The following is a 24,795-nucleotide window of genomic DNA, read 5'->3' as shown; positions in this document are numbered from 1 at the left end:
CAGCGAGATCAAATATAACCTGACACATTTTTCTCTGTAACCTCTGAATTGTGAGAAAAGTGTATACGCTAATAAACAGTATTAGTATATTAAAAGGAGGTTTTGAATACAAAGCATGCTATCCTATTATAAACAGGTTTTTTCATAACGTAAAAATGTGGATTTGAACACAAAAAGGTACTTTTTGGTGTAAGCGGTTACGAACACATTTCATTGTGTTCTGATCCCTCTTATGCTATAGCAAGACTGCCACATTTGTCTGCGTTAAATTTATTGGATGTAATCTCCAATTTCATGACACGAAAAAAATCCGTTTCTAGCAAGTAATACGATAATGCATGTTAAAATGTTTATTGAACCTGTTGTATTTTATGGTCGTGTTGTGCCAGTACCGCTCTTGTCGAATGAGATCTGAATCATATCTGATTTTAATGATGCAATGATCAGATATTTTAGTTGTGCTGGCGTCAACAGTACCTGTCTGCGTGCGACACCACCAGCATTAATTAATATGAGTTCTAAAGAGATGTCAACGTTGTTCCTGAAGACCGTTCTGATATATTCGACTGTCACCTGATTTTGTAAATTGATGTCGGTGATACAAGCGTCCTCGTGCATTCATATTTTTATCATTACCATTAAATTAACAAAATAGGATTTGCATCCACAACAATAAAATTACAATAATGGACTTGCATCAATAGCTGATGTTGTTGCTGTTGTAGGGTTTAACGCCATTTTTCAGCACACGATAGGCTCATCAATAGCTGAAAGAAATCATTTCGAAGTAAAACAACTCTCACGCATGGTATGATCTGATGACGACGACAACCGGAGGAATTATCCATGGTAATATGTTGCTGTCATTTTGGGGATATCGATTCGATAGTGGATGGAATATTGTCTCCTAATATGATGTCTGCAGCATTACTTTGTTTATTGGGATCTATGTTTGAGTCTATGCTCCGCATGTACACTAAAAAATTGTTTTCCAGTAAAGGCTTAGGCCATGTTATTTGTATCGATGATATCCCGGTTTTAGGGACTCGCCTAATGGTTACATTATCATGAAATATAAAGGTTTGTTATCACAATTTAAATGCGCTTACTTGCAGCGTGCTGGTACAGTGCTAGATTACTATTATCCTCGAGTGTTTTCCAGTCTCATAGTCTCCCTGATCGCTTCCCAAGGATTATTATTTGATGTAGTTTTCAACAAATATCCTTATCGCCAACTCGATTTTTCTCCGCACCACGATACAATTTTCATATCCGCGAGTTTCGTCTGAGCAAGGACGAACCTGTACTTTTAGGCCTTATTTTAAGTATGGGGAAAACGATACCATAGTAGATTATGGGTGCGCTGATGAGGAATCATTATTGATTTTACCAAACCAAAAATTAAGCGACCAATGTGATTATATACATCAAAGAATTGTAAATTCTAAAATACGACCAAATACACATGATATGCCCAGTTAAAAACATAACTTCCTATATTCCATTTAATACGATGGCGTTGCACAAATATAACGTCCATCGTAATGATATTTGCCGTAAAATAATTGATTTAGCCGTTTCATGATTTAATTAAAATACAATCCAATTAAACAAATATAATGAAAATTGCATGTTATTTTAATGGTAAACTGGAGAGTTCACCCCGTTTTACCGATTTCGAAGCAAGCGAGCAATGAGATGTTACGCATATGCGAACAAAATAGTCATTTTCGTTAAGCATCACCTACACACGCTATTCTCTGATCAGCATCTCAGGAATTTACATCAGAGAACTATTTACCATCAAACCTTTATATTTAAGACTCACCGAGGAATCATCCCCATATGTCATGTTTTGGATTATGTGATCGGTAACAAACTCGATAACCGCAACGAAAATTTAGAGCTAGTGAAACATCGTCAAGACATTCGTCTTGGACGGGGTGGTGCAATTCATTTTGTACCCGACCCTCCCGTCATCATCACCAATACTGCTACCGTGGATTTGAGCAAGTACGGTTTTATAACGCAAGCGGCTAAAGTGTTACAGATTAATCCTAGGCTGATACCATTTATCGCAGTTTGTTTCTAAAAGATTTAATATTCGATTCTCTTTCCGATAAGTTTAATCCACAGGTAACTTTTTACCGTAGGATTTTTCAAATCATTTCGTAGACATTGGTGTAAAATCCGCCATGATGTCATCCACCATCTTTAATTCTCCGATTATAAGGCTGAAATCAAATTAGGCTACTCTCAAATATGATCGGATTTTATTTAACATTTTATTATAGGCATCTGAAACTATTTTCTGGGCTTCTAAATTAGGTTCTACCCATATTAACATGTTTTAGTGGTACTAACCCGAATCCGGATAAAATCAGCATAAAAGGATTAGCCGTAGACCATGTGGATATAACACCAGCACTGGTCCAAGCAATTGGTGATGCTGATAACATCATCAAAATCCGTCAGATATATCGATAAGCACGTTTGTATTAGTAAACCTTCCTTCGGTAATATAGTAATAAGGTTATAATTCTTTCCTGTCCTCCGGCGAAAACTTTTTATTAATGTGATACAAATCCAACAAAGGTTTCTTTTTTAATATTATTGATGTAGGCCTTTCAAATATGATGTAAGCCAGTATCGGAAATTGCTTTGAGCTCAATGATGTATGTATCGACATCGAATTTCTAATTCTAAATGATTTTCCCGTCGTTCCGGCTTACCATGAGGAACATCTTCATAATGAATTTCCTTTATTTTTATGACATCCCAGAGCTACTGAGCATGTACGACCGTCATAATCCTGCTGGTTTAAAGACTCTAAATGATTGTAATCAGCAACTGCCTTAACTGTTGTAAGCGTTAGCAATTTGTGTGCCACTCTTCCAGTTACTTTGCTGCATAATCACCCCAACAAGAATTCGATGTGTCATTTTCATATGTCGTCACCCCAAATTTTTTTGTCTACACGGTGGTGGTCATTTTTGTGCGTGTCTTCTTTCTTTTTCGTGCGAATTTACGACTTTCGACTAACCTGTTTTCATAACAGCGTCTACAAAATCCTGTTGAAATTCGCGGATGATGGTTTGAACGAGCTCCTCGATGTGTTTAGCTAACCGAATAGATCTTCGATCTATACAAAATTTACAATCGGCAAAATATTTAAAGATGGCCTCTCGTATTTGCTGTTGCTGCCATTTGACACAAAGGCATAAACGATATTGTCAGGGCATCAGTTTGAAATTCGGTGTAAAACTTATCCAACCTCGTTTTAGCTAAATGTCTTATTTGATTAGTATTACCGTATAAACCACCGGTCGTATTTAACACGTGCTTACCGTCCAATGCATAAAATTCGTCATGACAATATGAATCATCAAACAACAATTGATACAACTCATTTTTTGTCCTGACAATATCTACAATATTAATTAGAATGTTATATGTATCAAGTCATCTAAATTAAAAATCTTAAAATAATTAATCCGGTATTTAAAGGCTCTGCCGTCAGAACTGTGAGTTTAACAAGATGTATTTGGTCTCGAGAGGGTCATGGCAAATTCGAGTAGATTCGATCCTACCGAAGTCGTGCCGTTAAAGAATACCTTCGCATTCGTATCCTGTTTGATACCTTTCAATCTCTAAATGTGGATGCTCTGAGTCCCTATACCGCGTCGGATATCCTGAAATGGAGACCGGCACTGGGACCTGGACCTACTTCCAAATGCTAGAGATTTACACGGTTGTAACCCACTGGTTTCTCGCATCCGATGCTGTAGGATGATCAGAAAAAATGAATATGGCTTTGTAAGAAGGTGAACATTCTGACGAAGTCGTGACCACGAACCTGTTTCCAGCCAAGATAGGTGTGTGGCCTAGCGTTTCTACGTAATACCATCTGCCAGCGTAATCCACTGGCGAAGTATAATGACTGTAATCCGCTGATGACATGATAGCCCATACTGTAATTTCCGGTCATAGTATCTCTTTCCCACTTTACTTCTTTATCGAGGTCTTGTTGGAGTGTGGAGTCATCTGATACTCTTAATCGCAGTAAGGTTCCAAAGGTTGTGTAAGACATTATTTATAAAAGATTGAAACATCATTAATGTTGATTCTCGGTGATACACTAAGCAAGAAATATAAGCATCATTTCTACTGACGTATTGTTATTATATGGTAATAGGCCCTAACGGTCATGTTAAAACCAGCTTCATTTGCTGATGAATTTATCGTTAAATATGATGCGGAAATGCGACAGAGTGATGATGTGCACGTTAAACCACCAGCACGATAAATACAAGATGTCATCCGGGTTTAACGTGTCTTTAACGAATGCAACCACATCTAAACATGATTTTATGACATTTCATCGTGATTCTGAAACTATACCTGAAATGTATTGGGATGGTTTTGACGAATTTTACATTCCTAACAGCGTTTAAACGATTTTTTTATATATCATTGTCATTATAAAATTACGTCATTTGAAACAATTAAATGCTTGTGTCAACGTTAAAAGGTTGTCAGAAATGTTGTTGATCATTGTGCGGCATAATGCAAGCAAGTGGTAGTCGATAAAGTGGGTAAACAAGAATTTCAACGTGATGTAGGACAGGAACTATATACACCCATTACCGAAGCGCTGGTCAGTTCAGAGGCATGACACGATGTAAAACTGAAAATACTCATTGTGAAATTAGGTGAAGTCGGTGCAACCACATATGTCAGATAGGATTAACTGATTGAGAGGATTGCCGATGTTAATGCAAAACAGGACGATATCTTGGAAATTCTTGATATAACCGAAGAGGAAAATATTCTTCAGGACTCTTGGGCTTGCTGTCTGTATTAGGTAAAGCGAAACAGAACGAAGAAGAAAACATTAAGAAAGCACTGGAGAACTATATCAACAGTAACGGCCACAAAATAAATTAAAATTTAGCCAAACCTAAATAGCCAAAGATGATTTAAATTATTTTACGAGACGGAATACCGAAAATTCGTGAGCACTAAGACACGGTTAAGACATAAGATAACCACATACCTAACGACATTCCTTGTTTAGAATTACGCACCAGAGTAAACACTACATTAAGTAGTCACGGTATCAGCTCGAGTCAGACACTGACAAAAACTGGTACTATTATCAATATGCGGTTGAAATCACCTTACTGTTAAAACTGCCAATCGCCTCAAAACAAATGGGTTATAATGGTACAGAAATTGATAACGAAATCGGAAATTGGGATGTAAAAAAACACAAACGCCAAACATTCTGTGCAAATACTTTCGTATTTAATTTATGCTTATTCAAGCATGAAATGATTTGAAAGAAACGGATAATATTTTTATTTTAAAATAACAATTACGTCATTAGACAACATCATAAATGATATACTTCGTCATAACATGAAACCTGAATCAGTTAGACAATAAAATAAAATAGAGACAAACAGTCATGTATATGATTATATTGCAATAAAGGATATACAACATATCAATTAAACAAATTATAAAATTTTATATCGTGCATTGGCATTAAGGCTATTAGGAAACAAAGTATCTAACTTATGAATCCATTAAGTTTCGTTCATGAGTCTATTCATGTCACCATGCACAATATATATTGGCATGAAAGAAAAATCGAGTAGAGAGTGGTTATTAGTGTTAATGTGTGTTGAAATATTAGAGGGAAACTTAAGATCTCTATAATGGTTAAGATGAACGCGATGATTATTCATTCTCTTAGAAACTTGTCGAAGTCTTTGTCCAACATATTGCATGCTGCATTGTTTACAGGATATTAAAAAAATCTCATCAGTTGATATACATTTAGTGGTATCACGTAGTGAAAATACTTCTTTTGTATTAGCACTACTGAAGGAAGCACTTTATTTTATGTTTGTACATCGACAGTACCCGTGTGTGTTACATTTAGATGACGAAAATTGTATTTTTGTTGTTTTCTGTCTGTATAGTTCTAATTAGAAAATCGTGCAAATGCTTGGGTCTTCTATAAGCGAGAATCGGTTTATTATTGTAAAGATATTTTACTGCATAAATATAGGAGACTTTCATATTTATTAAGTATGCGACCTGTATTAATGAAAGAGTATATTGTATTTTAAAAGGAATTAGATTTTTCTCTATTTTACATTCTGCTGTGTTTAAAGCCTCGTGTGGAATAAGTTTACGGGCTTTGTTTAGCACAGACTCAATTATATATGTAGGATACATTCTATTTTGTAAATATGTTTGTAATTTATTCAACGAGCTTCTGAGCACACCGGGTGGTAGTGCAATCATTACTAGGATCGCTATTACCTGTCTAATGTAACGTTATGGTTTGAAGAGGTTATGATAAAATTCATTTAACGAATTTTCATTGCAATGATTGATGATTCCAAAGAAATCATTGCGAAATATTCAGACATCAACCAGAATAATAATTCTTGCAAACATTTTAATGTTAATGCGTTATGGATGAAAACATATTATCCATACTCGCTCCCAATTATTTAAAAATGTATAAAGATACCCCCATCGACGACAATACGAGCATTTTGAATACCAGGCATAAAAAATTACCAATCTGAATGGAAGTATCCACTGAAAAATCAATACACGAGAAGATGATATACATTTTGTTACTGCATAAAGCCTCTTTTTGTAAACCTGAGGGAAGCTTCAGACGAATGTTTTGTTCCCGGCTAATTTAGCGGATGGTACTCAGGTCACGTTACGAAACAACGGCTGATCGTTAATCAAGTCGGCGAAATATCAACTTAATAATCAGACAGTGGGAGAAATTAACTGGTATTTGCTTCAGGATAGTAATATCTTCAGCTTGGTCACGGTAAGCGATGATCGTATGAGGGCATATGCTGCGAGCTTATGGTGCAATTTGGATACGGACACAGGCGCTACTGTCATTAATGACATTTCAGCTATGGCATATGTAATCTTGGCCAATACTTCAAAGACGACGCTAACGTGTGACCCGACTAAATTTTATAAACAATATTTCCTTTGCGAGACAGGTCAGTTACAATGCCAGATTTGTCCATGGAAGAGCTCTTATCAATATCCACGGATTTTTAGGGTGTGAGGGGATATCACCACGATATTTAGAAGGGTTACCTCGAGTGGAATTCTACTGCAACGCACTGTGTAGATGTAATCAACGACTCTGCCCAAAATGATGTAGAATACTTCGATTATTTTGGTTTACCCCACCGGACGATGTAATTTGGTATTTGAGAACAGGTGCCCCAACTGGTCGCCTATATAATTTTCATCAGATTCAAGGTGTTGACTACAGCACCTCAGGTAGTACTGCATTGGTTACGTACAAAAGAGGTATAGCGGAAAATCTCCAGTGGATATGATGCTGAATTCAATAAACACGTAAGTACATACGCAGAAAAGAAAATTAACAGCATAAACCTGTGGTGTTTAAGATGCAGGACGAGAACAGGGCATGTCGAGGATGTGGATGTCACTTCAAATGCAATCATAAAATTATTAGGTCCCAGTAAGTTGTTTGTGGAGCGAAACAATCTCGGGAAGGGTCTGGGGACACGGTGACTAATCGCACCTTGTTTATATGATGGATGATTACACTGCAATTTCTAATAAAATCGGTGAAGAGTATAATGCACGCTCATTCTTACCACTGCGGTTCTGATACTAGCAATAATTATATCACGATAGAATGGAGTGTATTTGTAGGTGGATGTGTCAAATTTGAAAGATCTGAAACTATAGCAGACTCTTGATATTCATAAAATCATCAGCTTACTCCCGAGGCCTAAAAGAGGTCGAACGTTACCAGGACACAAGTACACTGGGCCTTGGAATCCTCTTGATGCGCAATTAAATGAAAGCGATCAACAACTCCCCGGTCATGAGTCTTACAGTGACGTGTATCGGATAGCTATGCGACACAATATTTTTAACAGAGATCATCCAGAGGATAAAACTGAGTGCGACAAGGACGGGATATAAAACAAACAATTTCTGTGAAAGAGTCGTCCGCGGTTTAGTGCAAGGAACAGTATGCGCTAAACGTAAGTTAGGAATTGGCATCAGTGCTCCCAGAGAGCACCAAGAGGAGCTTGCCAAATAATTACATAAACCCATAATCGCGCAGGTACTCGTTAGAAAAACGCTAGAGTATCAGATCGATTTTACTTTTAATACGTTCCAGGGAGCTCTTTTTAATGTGGTTGATGATGATGTAAAATAACTCAACGAAAACGTAGCTGAGGATATCGAAACATTTCAGCGACATGTCGGGGTGGGTGATATGGGTATGAAAAGATAAGTTGTCATCACGGTCAAATACAATCTGTTCAGAGAGAGTTCTTGGCTGTTGTTACCTAATGAAATCGCAGCGAATCAAGGTTGCATCACCGTCGAAAACAGCGACAATAAATATTTCATGTGGGAGCTATTATCTGCGTTTTATCCCGCAGCGAACAGTCCGGACTTGATAAATTATTACATTACTAACTAAAACACATTAGATTTTACCGCAATCGAATTTCCAGTCCAATAAGAGACATCTGTGAATTTGAAAAATAAATTTCATCCGAATTAATTTGTTTGGGTACAATAATTCCTTTTACCCGCTCCGATTAACCGGTACGTACGAGGTATGCATCGATATCCTGTACGTTTCCAAGGAAGACAAGGACGGTTATTATCGCAGGATTAAAAATGTATTGAGGATTATGAGCGGGCAAGTGTCCAAGAGGAAATGCCAAACGCTTTTTGCTTTTTTTATTATTGTTTACCCGCTTTTACTACTCTAAAGAAAATTATTAAATCACAGTTTTCATTGTGTCAACGTCATGGCGATGAAAACATATGAGGAATCATTTTGTAGCGTATGCCGATTTCGATTATCCCTCTGCCTCATCAGGACACTACTACTGAAAAATCATACACGACTCCGTATCAAGGGCATGTGCCTTGTAGATTTGCTTACAAAATCCTGTGCGTCAACGAAAATTATAATTCCCAGGCGAAGCTCTACCGAGCGCTAGATGGCATCGAATGGCTTATGTAGGATTTATTGGTACAGGTGGATACAAGATCGATTTCGATAGCGCTGTGAATTGCTTGATTTGAGGAAACAATACTGGGTAATGACCGTGTACTGGGTCGTTATGATTACACTGGAAAGTATAAAGGAGCTGCTCACTATATCTGTAATTTGCTTTTTAAAATAACATTATTTTTTGTCTTTGTCGATGCATAATCTGCGTGTCTAGGATTCTCATTTGATCGTAAATTGTTTCGGGAAATTTTCTCCAAAAAATCAAATCTATTCCTAACAGCGTGGAGAAATACTTGTTCTCCTTAGGCAAATTAAGTTCATTGATTGTGTTCATTTCATGACGCCCTAGTTTTGGTATACCAGATGAAATTATGGGTATCAGAGGGGTTTATTTGTACGTATATTTGAAAGACTGGAACCAATTCGAGGAGAAATCGCTACCGTCTGAGAAACCATTTTACAGCAATCTTACTGATTCAAACATTCCCGAGGCGGATCATGCTCATGAGTTAAACGTATGGGATGTGTTTAGGTTGACCATTATGGGATGTCATCACGATTTGTACTTAACACAGACGTGCTGTTACTCGTTGACGTCTTTGAAAATTTCAGGGATGTGTGTTGAAATTATTACGGATTCTTTTCTTGCTAATGCTATTCCTCCCCAGGATTGGCATGGAATACCGCTATGAAAACTTAGTTTTCGGCAAAATTATGGAATATATTAGCAAACTAGTAGACGTCGATTTGATAAATGAGTTCATGCAGAGATAAATTAGTAGGAGATCCCACATTATTCAGCATTAACAGTTTTGATGACAATTTATTGGCGATCCACGGGAATGAAATAAAAGTGTTGATGAGCAATCCCGTCTGAAATAAAAGTGTTGATGAGCAATCCCGTCTACTGAGGTGTTACGGTGCTAGAGTTATCTAAACTGCTCATATATGATTTTCATTACGGGCACATAAAATCGAGATGAGGGAACAAAGTGATGTGATGTGATTTGGAATTTTAATCTAGCTTTAACAATGTTTCAGTCATATCGCAACGAGGTCTGCAATGTGGAAGTTTATAGTGATGTCTAGCACTGGGGAATTATGACACAGACATGTAGCATGATGTCCCACCCAGTCACATTATCCTGACACCAGGTAGACTATACGTTACACTAACCTCTTAATGCTGAACTCCAAGCGAGGCAGCTGTTCGTACCAATTTTATAAATCTTTGGTATAGCTCACTTGAGGAAAGAGCCCACGACTTCCCGCAACCGATGCAGACGCTCAGACCACTAGCCCACTGTAGCGGTAACATATCTGGCAATAAAGCTAAATTGTTGTTTACCGACACGGATAGTCTGTTACGAGGTTGAAACCGAGGATGTGAGTGGAGATATGCTCTCAAACATGTACGAGTTATCCTAAAACAAATAAAGTTCAAGATGATTCCAACAAGAAGATGTTTGGAAAATTAAAGGATGAGACTAACTAGGTGTTAATTTTGGAGTTTGTAAGGTTACGGAGTAAATTATACTCTGCCAAATTAGCAGGCGATGACGTTAAAAAAAATATAAAAAAGTAAAAAGGAGCCAAACGAATATGCAACATTATTGACAAAATATTTCTGACACACGGTCATTATTTGGCGACGTTAGGAGGAATTAAAATTGTGTATCGTCATCGTCTATCTACATGCTCTCTCAATAATGTGGGTTTATCCTGTTACGATTACAATAGATACGTGTTGGACGATGGTATTCCAAATTTGGTGTGTGGTCACAATGATATTAGAAGAGATCATAAAGATCGTGTATTGCTTAGTTTTGGATTGATCTAGACATTCTAAAAAGACCAAAGCGGTTCTGACATAACACGGTCATAAGAAAAAGAAAACATAAGGTTAAATAAATATGTTAACATAAATTATCAGGTTTCGTGCAAAACCAAGATTTTTCATATCATGAATATAGATTTTAAATCAAATAAATTTAATGTAAACAAAAGCGGTAGTCGGGCTATAGCAGAAGACGGATGAGAACACAATAAAGTGTGCTCGAGATTGCCACAAAATCTGGTTTAACAACAAGAAATATCATACATTGTGTTTGGAATAGGTTTTCTACATTATGGAAGAATGCACCTGTTTATGATAGGATATCATATTTTTGTATTCGGAACCTCCTTTTAACAATCTACTTTCAGTATGTCAGGTGTCATGCACATATGTTCAGAGTTCATGTCAATGGCATAACACAGTCCGACGTGATACATTAAGTCTTTTGAGTACGTGATTTTTAGTATTCCTACCACATGAGATACAATCATAAAACTTAGCATACACTATTAGAGTCAATGTGTTATGCGATGCGGTCAGACGAATTTGAAACGTCCATGTCATAATCAATAAGACAACGAAATATAAAGTGCAAGACCAATTAAATCGTTATTTCTTATTTCAATGATAAGAACACCATTAGAATATTACATTAAGACATTCGCTTCGTAGGTAGTATATATCTCTTTTCCTTTTATATTGTGAATTCATGTGGCGTTTACGATTTCCCAAAAGTTTGCAGTAATTGTATTACGAATGAATATTAGAAGAAAGGAAACGTATAAGTTAGCACAAACTCACAAATTAGATCTGTAGCGACTTTTCCAGAGAATTGATTGAAATGATATTTTATATGTTAGGTAGTTCTGAAATACACGATCATATCATCACTGATTTGAATAATATCTGCACTTTAAACGCATACATTTGACAAAACAAATCAATTTTAATACCTGTTTGTTTCTACCAAACGTTGCCAGTGCTTACGGTTGCAAATATTGGAAGACTCGCCAGTCATCAAAAATCAGCTATGCACATTATTGCTGTGATGGATGGAAGCACAATGGAAATGAAATATGTACTATTCGTAAGTATAACTTGCTAGTGAAAACATTCCATACACACATACTAAAAATGACACGACTATTGTGAAATGTTTTTAAATGGAAGTTCTGATTTTCAACAAAGCTTGAAAACGACGATTTGAAGGAAATTAAAAAGGTATATATATATAATAGATAGATAGATAGATAGATAGATAGATAGATAGATAGATAGATAGATAGATAGATAACTTCCGTGTGAACGATTCTTAAGAAGAATGCTAACAGTCACGAAACATGAGAAAAACGAAGGAAAGGTAAAAGGATTATTTATGTTGCCCATATCCTGACACCTGAATGTAAGCGATCCAATTTAGTTTATATGACTTGTCATTCATATGTATTTGTGTCGCAAAGGTAATGTTTTCATATGAATCGTAAAAGTAATGAATATATGTCACCCATTGGAATCAAATACAGTGAAACTTTGATATTATCGCCATTAGGGGGACAAACAGAAATGATTACATAAACGGGTTGTTTAACATGGAGGTATGCATGTATGCATATATGTATGTATGTATGTATCTATGTATCTATGTATGTATGCATTTATGTATAAATTTACGTGTGCATGGGTAGATATTCTTTAATATTTTGGTGCCTCGTGTGCTATAGAATTTGCCCATCCCTCCCAGACCTGTTAAATAATTACTCTTGTAATTTTAACTATTAGGTTCCGCCATCTTTATCTTCATTATAAAGCTATGCAAAGTGAACCTTGCTTTGAATTTTAAAATAAATAGGTAATTAAGGTTCACAAGTAGGTTTTCTCCGGAATTTAATTCTTTTTCGGTGCCCTATGAGTCGCTGCCTATCTTGTGCAGCCCTTCGCCCCTCCAATCAATCCCCCGGACAATCACTTCCGCCCTTGTTGCAATAACGGGGAAAGTCTGTATTGGATAAGTCAAACAGGAACGATAAAATCCTTCGTAGGCACCAGTGTATGACAAGGATATTCCAACTGAGATTCATAATGTATTTCCGAGGGTGAAATTTTCCTATCCAACATTTATATATAGGGAAGGATTATTTTCTCTCATTCCTAAATGAATGACAACTATTAAAGTCAAACAAACTTACCATGGAATACATATGTAACTTTCAAACACCACAACATCCACTGATTATTTAATATCCTATTGGAATGAACGTTATTGCACTGATTTCAAATGACGTTTAAACTCACATTTTTGTCATCAAGGAACAGTGGTAGAAACGGCGAATATGATATCAAAATTCAGCATCCGAGTTGTGCACTGCGGATAGATTGTTCAAATAATAAATAATTCAAATATCAACACAACGACAAATTAAGTCCTCTTTTATCCACAAGATTGTTCGAAAAGTAACCCATAAAAATGACACAGTTATCGATCAACCTTCAACGTATCATTGCTTTACCATTCATACATATCCATGACAATATGACTACGAAATAAATACAAATTTCAGCGGAGATATAAAGTACTTAGTTGGAATAAAATATTATTTTAGAACTATTGTGAAGAATTCAAAGGTAGTCTGAACACCGCCGTTTTGACAATGTTTTTATTCTCAGATATTATCTAAATATAACAAAAACACCTCTACAGACTTGATGTTACAACAGAAGCACAGGAAATACGAGTGCATCCAAAATAGGAAAGAGATTGTATTGCTCAGTTCTCTCCCTACTCTCCTTATATAACCGTATATTGCGACCATAACATAACCCCCACGTGGCAGATGATACTACTCATTTTAATATTTCAAAATACATATTAATTTGACCTACCTCATACAATAAGAATTAACTTTAGTTTTCTAGTACCATCCTAATCAATTTATCCAATGCGAATAGGCCGAATCTCGTAAACACGTTTATTATGATTATATTGTTAATAACTTTCTAGACGTACCTAATCATCTATTTATAGAGCCAACGCAATTTTGCTTTCTTTAACATCCTTAAAACAGCCCTATTCACGTAGGCAACATCTAAAGATAATCAGTACAATTTACAGCCATGAACAAAATTACAAACCTTTTGTAAAATCATGTGCCAGAAGTTACAAAAGTTATAGATGTATTTTTAGATGTTTCAACATTTTGTGTGTCTCTAGGTTGTACACATTTTTCAAACAAAATGGAGAAACACCTGATGATTTCCAATGTTCTTAGACATGGGAACAACTATTAGAAATAATGCTATTTTTAAAGCATTTAGTAATAAATAAGTAACATTTTTAGGTTTGGAAGGTTCAGATTTGTTTTTTTTTGTTTCCATTGTGTAATATGTAACTGTCACCACTGCTCGCTATTAGTAAATCACAACGATTCCCTATTGTTATTACGTTGACAAAAAGAATGATAAATACAAGGTACATGAGTAACAATTTATAATTGAACAAAAACAATTATTTTTCGTTTCTGTGTTTAACTTGAAATATATCGACTGCAATTTAAATTTTATCAAAGTTATGGACATCTGTATTAACCGTTCTAAAACGAGATGTGTTGCGTTCATTGCCTAATAATGAAATTAATCTTCGCACAGTGATTATTCATCTTTGGCGCAGTTGTCCTAGTTATTGGTATTATACTGAAACCATGAAAGCAAAATTTTTGTTAATCGTTTTAAATCACGATGGATAGTGATTGGCCTCTGCATACCTAACTTTACGTTAAGCTACCGTGTTTGAATATTAAGCGAGAAATTTGGTACGGTCCGCTAAGGATGAAATGTTTTGGGTTAGTTTCTTAGCGGGCTAGCTTTTGCAACACTATATTCAAAATTTAATGGCATTGGTCAAGAACAGGTCGCCCATCTTAACCTTCAACGTTAACTTGCGAACACTGGTCAAACTGATTTTACATCTGACAAAGCATGTTTCCAACGTCTTAAGTTTGGGCATGTTGTGCATCAAATTTTGAATTCTGAGCTGCATCACTCCGTTCAGTTCGTTAATCATTGTTCCGATTATCGGAACACTTCGAAACATTCCCTGTGTTTAGACTGATTGTAACAGGAGACATGATCTTGCCGGTTTATGTTCCTATTAATTCCAGAGGCTGCAGAATCCTGATGGAAAATCTGTCATTGTCGCTTGTTTTTTACACAAGCATGTCGGTCTACTTGTCATGAAGCTGACTATGGGGCAAACGTGGCACTTGTGTGCTTAACCAAGGATTGTTCTACGTCAAAGATGGTTCAACGCCAGCTCACATCAATATTTAGCAACGGTGAAGATATAAATTCATTTTAAACTGTTCGTCTCTCATGCACACCAATGGCCTATCTTTGATCAGTGATGGAAATATAAATAAAATTAAAAGACCAAGAGTCCCATCAATGATTTAACTGACTTTTTATATTTGAAATGGAGGATGAAAATAAATGTGATAATCAGGTTTTAAGAAAGCCGTGGAATGAAAATTAGTTGTTTATTGCTTGGAAATATAAACGTCATCGAATTTCTTGAGAAAGAGCATGATAGTAAACAGTTGGTTCGTTGGTTGCTTTTAGCTGAATTATTGGTTACAAAGAGGAAAAAGAGCCAAGGACACACTGAGTCTGACGCTCAGCCAATTGATGTATGGCGACTCTTGATATATAAATAGCACGATATATACATCAAAATACTTTTGTTTTGTGATTTTGAAAAACTTATCACACTTTAATAGTCATGAGTACTTCGTCTTGTGCTTAAAGATATATGTTTGCGCAAGAATATAAGTCATAAACTGCATAACATTTCTAATTGCAGCCACAGATGTCACAAGTGTTCCTGACAATGCAAGTATCACAGAAGCATCACAATATTCATACCATAGAGACAGAACCAAAGGAAAGATATCTATCGTGAAGCGGCAAGGTATCTACATGGATCTGCAGTCTGGCAGATACTGTTTCCATTTCTTTGTCTGAACAGTATTTTCACTTCCTATTCTCAACGCCTATTCTATAAGTCGTAATGTGAGGATATATTGGGTAAAACTAGAACTACTATCACAACGTAGCTTTATATTATGGTCAGTTACAGTGTCAAGCAGGAGTCTAACATCAATGCATTAAATCTCACATCACAATCGCCCGAAGAACACTGTATTCATCGTTACATTCTTAGAACATTTTGACCCTTAATCATAGTAGTAATGTGGGATATCCAAAGTCGAACGGGAATTAATAATATGCCGTATGTTTACATCGGTGTACTATCTCGGGTCAAACGGTAATTTAACATATCGAATCCATGTTGAAAGATGTGTATGGGTTTGCTTAGTTAGACATGATACACAGTGGTCTACTTATCCAATGCATATTTATATACTAACACTATTACACACTAGGTTGGAGTGTTCATGTATTATGCATACATATACATACATATATTATCACAAAAGAGGATTAGGATGTAACAGAAGAGTGGTGAAATATACATACACTATCGCCCTCAAGCATATTTGAAGTATTTTAGATAGACTATACCCACAAACATACTATCACACTCAAGAAGTTGAAGAGTTCAATAACGTTTCAATCTGTTTTCATGAGACATAAACATTAACATTCATAACCATAAACCGAATAGTGGCAATGCTTTTGAGTGCTAACTCTCTTTTCGAAGACATAACTGTGACTCCCTGAATATTTTCGTTGTGTTTTGTCCTGGATCGCTGATATATATCGATATCCAAGACGAATGCACCTCTTGTTACAGATAATCCGTTATACGGTGAACTGAAGATGTAGCTACAACACTCAGGCGTTTCGGCCCTCTTCTTAAAATGGGTGTTCTCCTCTATTGGAATCATTAATGTTTCTGACTTCTGCGACATCTATATCAAGTGGGCACTGAGACACATAAACTCTGTTACATTTCCATGGCGCCCCGTTTTCTTCTTTTTCACGCTCATTGTGATTGCATCTTTACTACTTCTTTAACGAACGCCTTAGCTATTTTCAAAACGGTAACCTTGATTGTTCTGTTTCTTCTATCCATATGCAGGAAAGTCAGTTAGTTGCCTCAAGATACCAAGCAATTGATATTTTCCGATGAAATTACCACTTATGCGATTTGTCATTTTGCAATTATTAATAACCTTCACATTAACCCAATACAAAAATTTTGCTGATAATTCATTATTTGCAGTAACGATTTATATTCCTCTCGTACAAATACTATAATACGGCGTTGTTAACACTAAAGAACTCAAATGTAACAAAAGAAAAATGAAACCATCAATTTAAGTAACAATCGTGAAAACATTTTGTCCCTAAAACATAAGAGTTAAAATTTAATTACGCTTAGAGCATTGTGAATTAATACCCGAATAATCAATGTCCAAAACTTGTGAATGTTCCAAATTAATTCCAAGAGTCTTGAATGTCCTGATACCTTGAATATATTGATACACCAATGATGTAATCCAAAATGTCTTCAAAATAATTCAGAAAAAATGAATTTATTGTGTTAATCTGAACGTCTATGAGCACTTTGGTTATTCCAAAGAATATTATGACTAAATACCTTCCTTCATAGCATCTGTAAGCTTACTTGAATCTCAGTAATTGATCATGAGACAGGAATGATTAATAACTGTTTACCGCTCACTATATATACAACTCCCTATGTGTGAGTCATTTCTGATGGAAAATTCGATTTTGTTTTGTAAACACCTTCGTAAACGGGGCTAGTCCTTGAACTCGAAAACCAGTAAACATCAAGAAAATCAGGAGCGCAAAATCTACAAAGATATTAATCACGTATGCAAAAACTTGATTTACAACTTACAGTCATGACAAAAATCAAGTGCAACAAAACTGTACCCTTAATCATGGACAAACGTCAAGCACAAAATATACATTACATATGCATATGAGAGGGTTTGTTGATGGCCAAATATGCGTTAGTTGTCCTGTACAGTCATCTGTGTATGAAATTACAACTAAATCAATGGTCCATACAGGGCTAGTAGTACAACGTTACCCACATACTCATTCCACTGGTGCATATAAATGCGGAACACAAATATTTCCAAGTGGATCTAACTGTGGTGATTGTGACATCATTTTCTTGTAAACAGTGACAGCTTTCCAACGAATAGCGTCAGCTAGTTTAAATCCTATCGTATGTTTGATCTCATCATTTAACGTGTATAACTGGTGCAAGCGGCGTCCCCCCTCGTGTGATCGCTTCAAAGTTATATAACTTTTTGATCGTATTGATGATTTCTGTGCACGTTGAGGACCAAAAGCACCGTTCGACAAGAATGCGCTTAAATGGTTCACAATGACTTGGCATGCTCATAAATCTTCTTTATATCTGATCGAAAAATCAACAATTTGTAAGGCGTATTTACAGGTGGCGGCCTTGTCAATCACGTTTGGAGGAATACGTTTTCACCGAGATCTTTTCACCATGGCGTTTATGGTAATTTCGTTAACAGAACAGCAACATCACTGCCTAGGACTTTTTGCAAACCCGTGTTTGCATCCACCTATAAACGTTAACTTATTTGCTCCTCATGGAAAAAGGTTTAGCGATTGCATTTCGACCGTTGTGTTTGAACCGTAGCTGGGGTTGACGTACGAATTTGTATGCGATGTCCCACATAATGCTAATACATGGTATTTTGTATATCAAAAATAATTGTATAATTCAATGGCCTCACGAAAAAGAGAAATTCGTTGTCACTGATTTTTCTGCAAAAGTAGCACTTTAACCAAAGAAGCATATTTCTGACGGAACCAGTGCTATATTTCCAAACTCAGTTCGCGCATCAATTATTGGTCCAGCCAGAACAGAATAACCTCCGCCATCATTAGATATGATTCTGAGTTGGTTAACATAACATCGGTTGCACGTCATTCCACCGTCGGCTGCTGAGCTTCTGTTATTATGTCCTCAAAGATTTTAAGAAAGCGATACGTGAGAGAGCGAACACTATTGATTTTTGTCCACAATAGATGAAGCGCCCACCGTTGACGACCGTGATGCAAGAGAAAATGATTTTGTTGTTTACGACAAACAATCAGATGATTGAAAAAGGAAATAATTTCGAATAAATTGTTTCATGAGGCCGACACAATAACATCGAGTTGATATATTTGGCTCAACGATACACATAAATGCCAAAAGTGATCCGCGAAAACGGTAACAGTCAAATATTCATTGGACATGGCATACTTATAGGTTACTGCATTTGAATGGGAACATATGAACGAGTTTTGGAATGGAATGCTGCACGACCTTGAGAGTGCAGTATATCCTTCCGACAAAACGAGTTCATATTTTCCCATACAAATGCAATAACCTTTTTATTATATGCTCATTTTTTTTATTCTACCTAAGGTTTAATTATATAAACAAAATACACCACAGGAAACAACGTAAATGAATGAATGCCGTATTCCAAACTAAATACTCAAGCGCAGATTTGTCAGTACACAATGACATCATTATTAATGCGCACATAACTCCGCCCAGATAAATTTGAACTTAGTCGCGCGCACGACATAACTTTCGAAAGAAAATGGCGTGTCTAGTTAAAAATGAAATCTGCAGCCATATTGTGAATGAATGCGCATTGCAACAACTTTTTCATTTGATCTGGAATGAATATATTTTGGTATTTTGTTCCGATTCAACGAACGTTTGTGATTATGGACTGGATTCATCTGTGCGAAATATACATGAAATACATCGGATTGAAGTGGCGCTGTAGAAGCCTGTTTAAGTCTGCAAATGTGTTTCTGTTTCTGGCATTGAATGTTTGAAATCATAATGTGGGAAAAATATGAAGTCTTTCAATTGCAATTATCAAAAAGACGCTATGGAGTTTAATGTATATTCCATTTTGAGCGCAGTAAGGAGGATGCAATTGCACTTGTCATCGAAATTACAGCACAATTTCGAAATGTGTAATCCAGATTGAAAACCTATGTCATGGCTCATGTAATTCGGATTTGCATAATTAAGAAAATACATTTTGAGGATGTAAAACTGCAAGTATATTTTTATTTTGCCATTCTTATCAGCAGCTAAAGAAGTCAGTATATGCCTTGTCACTTGTATGTTATTTGTAAGGACCTTATCTTGCGTTTTTTTATATAAAGTAGCTAGCCTAAATCCGTAACATTGTATCAACGCGGAATGTGCCAAAACAGCTGTTTTTTTGCAGTCCACGAAACATGTTTTAGTTCATTCAGAAACAAATTTAAACAATCACAACGTAAATAGCATCTTACGCGAGTGTCCGTGAATTGTTTACAAATCAAAAGTGCTGGCGTCAGCGTCCATTGCTTGTTTACAATAAAAAGTAGTTCCTTTATGCATGCGATTCCTATATGTGTATTGTCGCGCGCGTTCAGTATCGGGGAATACTAAACGATTCTGACAATGTAAAGTTAACGGGGAAAAAATGAACATCTAATAAAATCCTTTACATTAGAGATCAATTTTGTGATATATTTATTGAGGTAAAAAAAAAACTCATTATTTTCTCACTATTGATTAGACTGGTGGTCAAGCACAATTATAACAAATAAAAAAAAACTATGTGAAAATAAACAAGGCTAAACAAGGATGGGGAACATTTAACATAACACACCAAAATAATTGAAAACAGTTTTTCTGTTTTGCCAGAAGTCATTAGTAATACCGTATCAACCTGTTAGCAATTGCTCACCAATGGCATTGTTGTACAAAACGTTGTTTGCGAATAATGTATGAGTTGTTAAAAACATCACTGTCATATATTGCGACACAGATGGTGAGTTCTGATGAGACATCTAAGGTTGTCACATTTCGTGTTGTATATGAAATCGATGCAGCGATGCCAAGTGTTGCTGTAAATACAAACCCGAGTATTACCTATGTGCTCACAACCTCATCGACGAAACCAACATTTAATGACATATGTTACCGCTGATGAATCAAAATCATTTAAGTTGCATTATGATCATTGAGAGTTTATTTAAGTTGGCCTATTATTTGATTGTATTCGTTTGGCGGTCTTGGTACAAATAAACATAATTGGAAAGAAATTGTAAGGTCAAAAATTGTTGGTCTTGAAAATAGCCTCTGGAGAGTTCGTATGTCTAATCAAGCAGATTTTGATAGATTCTCTTCGATACACGAATACTTACGACCTGCCTCAGTGTGGCAGTCGGCTAAAACTAGACAACACACTAAGGTATTTACATATGTAGCTAAACTATGGGCTGCTGTTCCACAAACACAGCTTGATATGTGTATTAGATGTGGGAATGTTTATACAGACTTGATACTTCATTGTTGTGTTAGTTGTCCTTATATGTCGAACTTTCGAAATTCTTTCTGGGATTTCCTTACTGATAAATTTCCCCTGAGCCTGCACATTACGTTATTTAATGCAGAAGATGAGCTGCAACTACAATATCTTTTAGGTAAAAGGTTACTATCAGGAGTAATCGACAAAGAAATCTCCAAGCTATTCGTCCTGTATGCAGCATACTTTGTCATGCAGTGTGCAGCTCTCTTCTGTAAATAAGGTACTGAAACTTGCAACTTATGAGTTGACGAACACTTTGTTGATTGATATTGCGTAAGTATTTGTATTCCAATATAGAACCTTTTTTTTTTTTTTTTTTTAAATATTTATTGATTGTATTCAGATGATTTATTCTTATATCATGTAATCTTCCATGGAAGGAAATAAAGATGATGATGATGATGACTGAGAAAGGTTCTAAAATTGATATATGTGCCAATGAACCTACAATAAGCTCCGCTATCTTGATCGAATCTGAGCCAAACGCGATTCATGTTAAATGGTCGTCAGCACGTTCGCCCGAAGATATACAAAATGACAAACAACTTTTACCTAGGGGATATCATATGGCGCCAGACATTGGGAGGATTACCTCATCGAATCTAATCAATGTATCATGTGATGCCATCAGTGGCAGTTATAAGAACGGAGTTTTCTCAAGTGTGGCTGTTCAGAATTATATATTGTTTGGAGTTTTTCAAACTTTGGAACGCGGTTGATTTTATATTAGTTACTGCTTCGTCTTTTACATAAATAGTCGCTTGGCACATTTTCGCTTTACCGGTGTTGATCAAGACATATACAGTGCAAAGTGTTGTGAATAAATATAGACACTATAATTATACATTAGATATAACCTGACATTTAACTGGAATCATAATCTTACGTGGGCATGTGGTACCAGTGCGTGTTGTTAACACAAGTGAAATAGTTATATGATTTATTACGGAACTGGTCCTAGTGATGATATTCCTGGATCGCTTGCAGGAAACTAAAAGTATTTTAGCATTATCATCACGAGCAGCTAAGCAAGCTGATATGCGAGTTGTTAATAGCATTCACAACATCGTTGCTGATCGGGTACAAGCTTTTAATTCCAAGCCGTTTAATAATTGAAAATCACAGAAAACGATTATTCACTCGACAATCAAAGGTTAAACCAAAGGCGATTATCATACCATCGATAAAATAAATTTCAGCAGCGGATAGTAAAATCATTAATGAGGCCGCTCAGCAACGACTCTTTGATTAGGAAACCGCAACAAAAGCGAATAGTACGTTCCGTTATATCCAATTTGATAATGGGCGCTTTAAAAATGTATTAGACAAAATAAAATATATATATAGAGAGAGTTTAAGAATAGCATAATGCGAACATATATCCTAACTACACTAATCACGATGACAATGCCCACGCTGGGTTTATCAACAATGGTATCGTAGCGTTATTCATCAGCGCAGGTTATTCCATTGATGGAAAGGAAATCGAGTCAATTATCGACAACGCTGACATCGCCGCTACGATTATAAGACTCGCTAGATACAGTGATGATTAGGCCAGATCGGCTTTCAATGTATGGTGTTTTGCAAAGATGCAGGTTATTATTCAAGTCACATATCGTATGTATTTCCTTAGAATATATAGGAATCGTTAGCGGACCCACAACCCGCTGTTATCGATGCCATCCTTTGGGCGAATTTCGCCCCTTTAATGTCTAGCTACTGTGCACATTTCAATCTTGGGGTAATTTTTAGCGTCGACAACTACTCATTTGGTACTCATTGAGGTTTTCGCCTATAACTTCTCTCTGAAAACGTTACTTGTGGCAGAAGTCTCAAAAAGAAAAACGCCTTTGATTACTGGGAAAAACATGCAGAAGGTCACGTTTCCATTAGAAAATAATGATTTTCTCGCAATGGTAAAATCAGTCATGCATTTTCTTGGTGGTTCATGCCAAACGAACTCACATCGATGGTACCACGGGCACACGAAACTGACATTATCTTGGATTAGACAACATGACCTGGCACTCTGTGGGTTACATAATGCGTGACAACTCATCATTTATTGAATGTCGGCTCAAATTGACTTGCATCACTAATTGCTTTTCTTAATTGCTGAACCCTAGGCTGACGAAGTCATCTATCCATTTTTTATTTCACTTAACCCATGCAAACACGGTTGGACGGGACAATATGCTATCGTCTTCTTACTAAAGATTTGCATGCACTGGAGCTTCCACCAACAGCTATTGATTTTACGATGGTTGAGTTGTTTTCAGTTCTCTTAACCTTTGTTATGATATAACTGAATATCACAATTTATATGTGCGCAAGTCAGGATCATACTTGTTTATTATAAGTGGAACTAAAGGAGTTGGACTCCATGATGAATGTTGATACATAATAAGCGATATCCTATTTGTAATTCGGTACCATTAGTAGCATATATGGAAAACAAATGTGCAGGTGAATTTTATCACATCAACATCATTATTTGCCAGAGATGAATTTCAGTTCCAATGTATCAACGTTTTCCTTGCTTCATATTCGTATGACGCATTAGCAGGTCTTAACCCGCCTTATATATATATATATATATATATATATATATATATATATATATATATATATATATATATATATATATATATATATGCTTTCTAAGGATACAACACGGAACACGGCCCAAATACCTAATACAAAGAACTTTTTCGATTTCAAATTGTTTTTGGGTGGAACTACCGAGAATTCTTTATGTTAAGAAACTAGGGAGATTACAATTTACAAAACTAATCCCTGCTACCACAAGTATTGTAAACACTGCACATAATGGCGCCTGCTTCTAGCATTTACCTTAGTGCTTGATTTGAGAAACACCTTGAAACACCGACTTACCATAATCACACAAATAATCACTAAAACCAAGCATAACTGTATAGATGTTCAATACAACACCAAAAACATGTAACATCGATTTGTTACAATTATTCAATTGGGAAATTCAGCATATATATTTAATAGATCATATAGCCGGAATCAGACGTTATTTGATATGATGCAGGAAACAGCACGAGTCCAACACGTAACCTGTTATATATCAAGATCAATGGGTGTGACGCGATCATACTCTGGTGTACATTGAATAGTATATTCGTACAAATTGTGCTAGCTGTCACAACGAAGAATAAGAGTATGTTGCTGCGAAACCCGTCTAACACATTTCATCACTGAATACCGTTGCATACATTAGCATTATACAATATATAATATTTACCAAATATTGTCATATAACAGGGATCGAAATGTTGTTCAGGCGGTTTACATTTATTGCATGTTCAATGGGGGAAATGGAGATACAGTATTAATATTTTAAATTTAGCACTTTTTATCACAGTCATGTCTTTGAGCAAGATAACATACTCAAGTTGCCACGAGGTTAGTAAACAATCTACGTGTGTTTCCGTAACTTAAAAAACCGA

The 24,795-nt window shown here is 35.9% G+C and overlaps 1 protein-coding gene across 1 annotated transcript in view; it reads left to right on the top strand.

Moving 5' to 3' along the window:
• Positions 1-24,795, top strand: part of LOC149782347 (scavenger receptor cysteine-rich domain-containing protein DMBT1-like) — a 76,240-nt gene that overhangs the window by 6,967 nt on the left and 44,478 nt on the right. The window contains exons 3-4 of the mRNA XM_089935116.1: positions 11,894-12,000; positions 15,766-15,873. Coding sequence (XP_089791242.1) covers positions 11,894-12,000; positions 15,766-15,873 — 215 coding nt within the window. The remainder of the gene's footprint in view (positions 1-11,893; positions 12,001-15,765; positions 15,874-24,795) is intronic.

Source organism: Sinohyriopsis cumingii, chromosome 15 (assembly GCF_028554795.1).
Source record: "Sinohyriopsis cumingii isolate HCF-2022 chromosome 15, ASM2855479v2, whole genome shotgun sequence".
Taxonomy (NCBI): domain Eukaryota; kingdom Metazoa; phylum Mollusca; class Bivalvia; order Unionida; family Unionidae; genus Sinohyriopsis; species Sinohyriopsis cumingii.
This window is presented reverse-complemented; position numbering and strand designations above follow the sequence as displayed.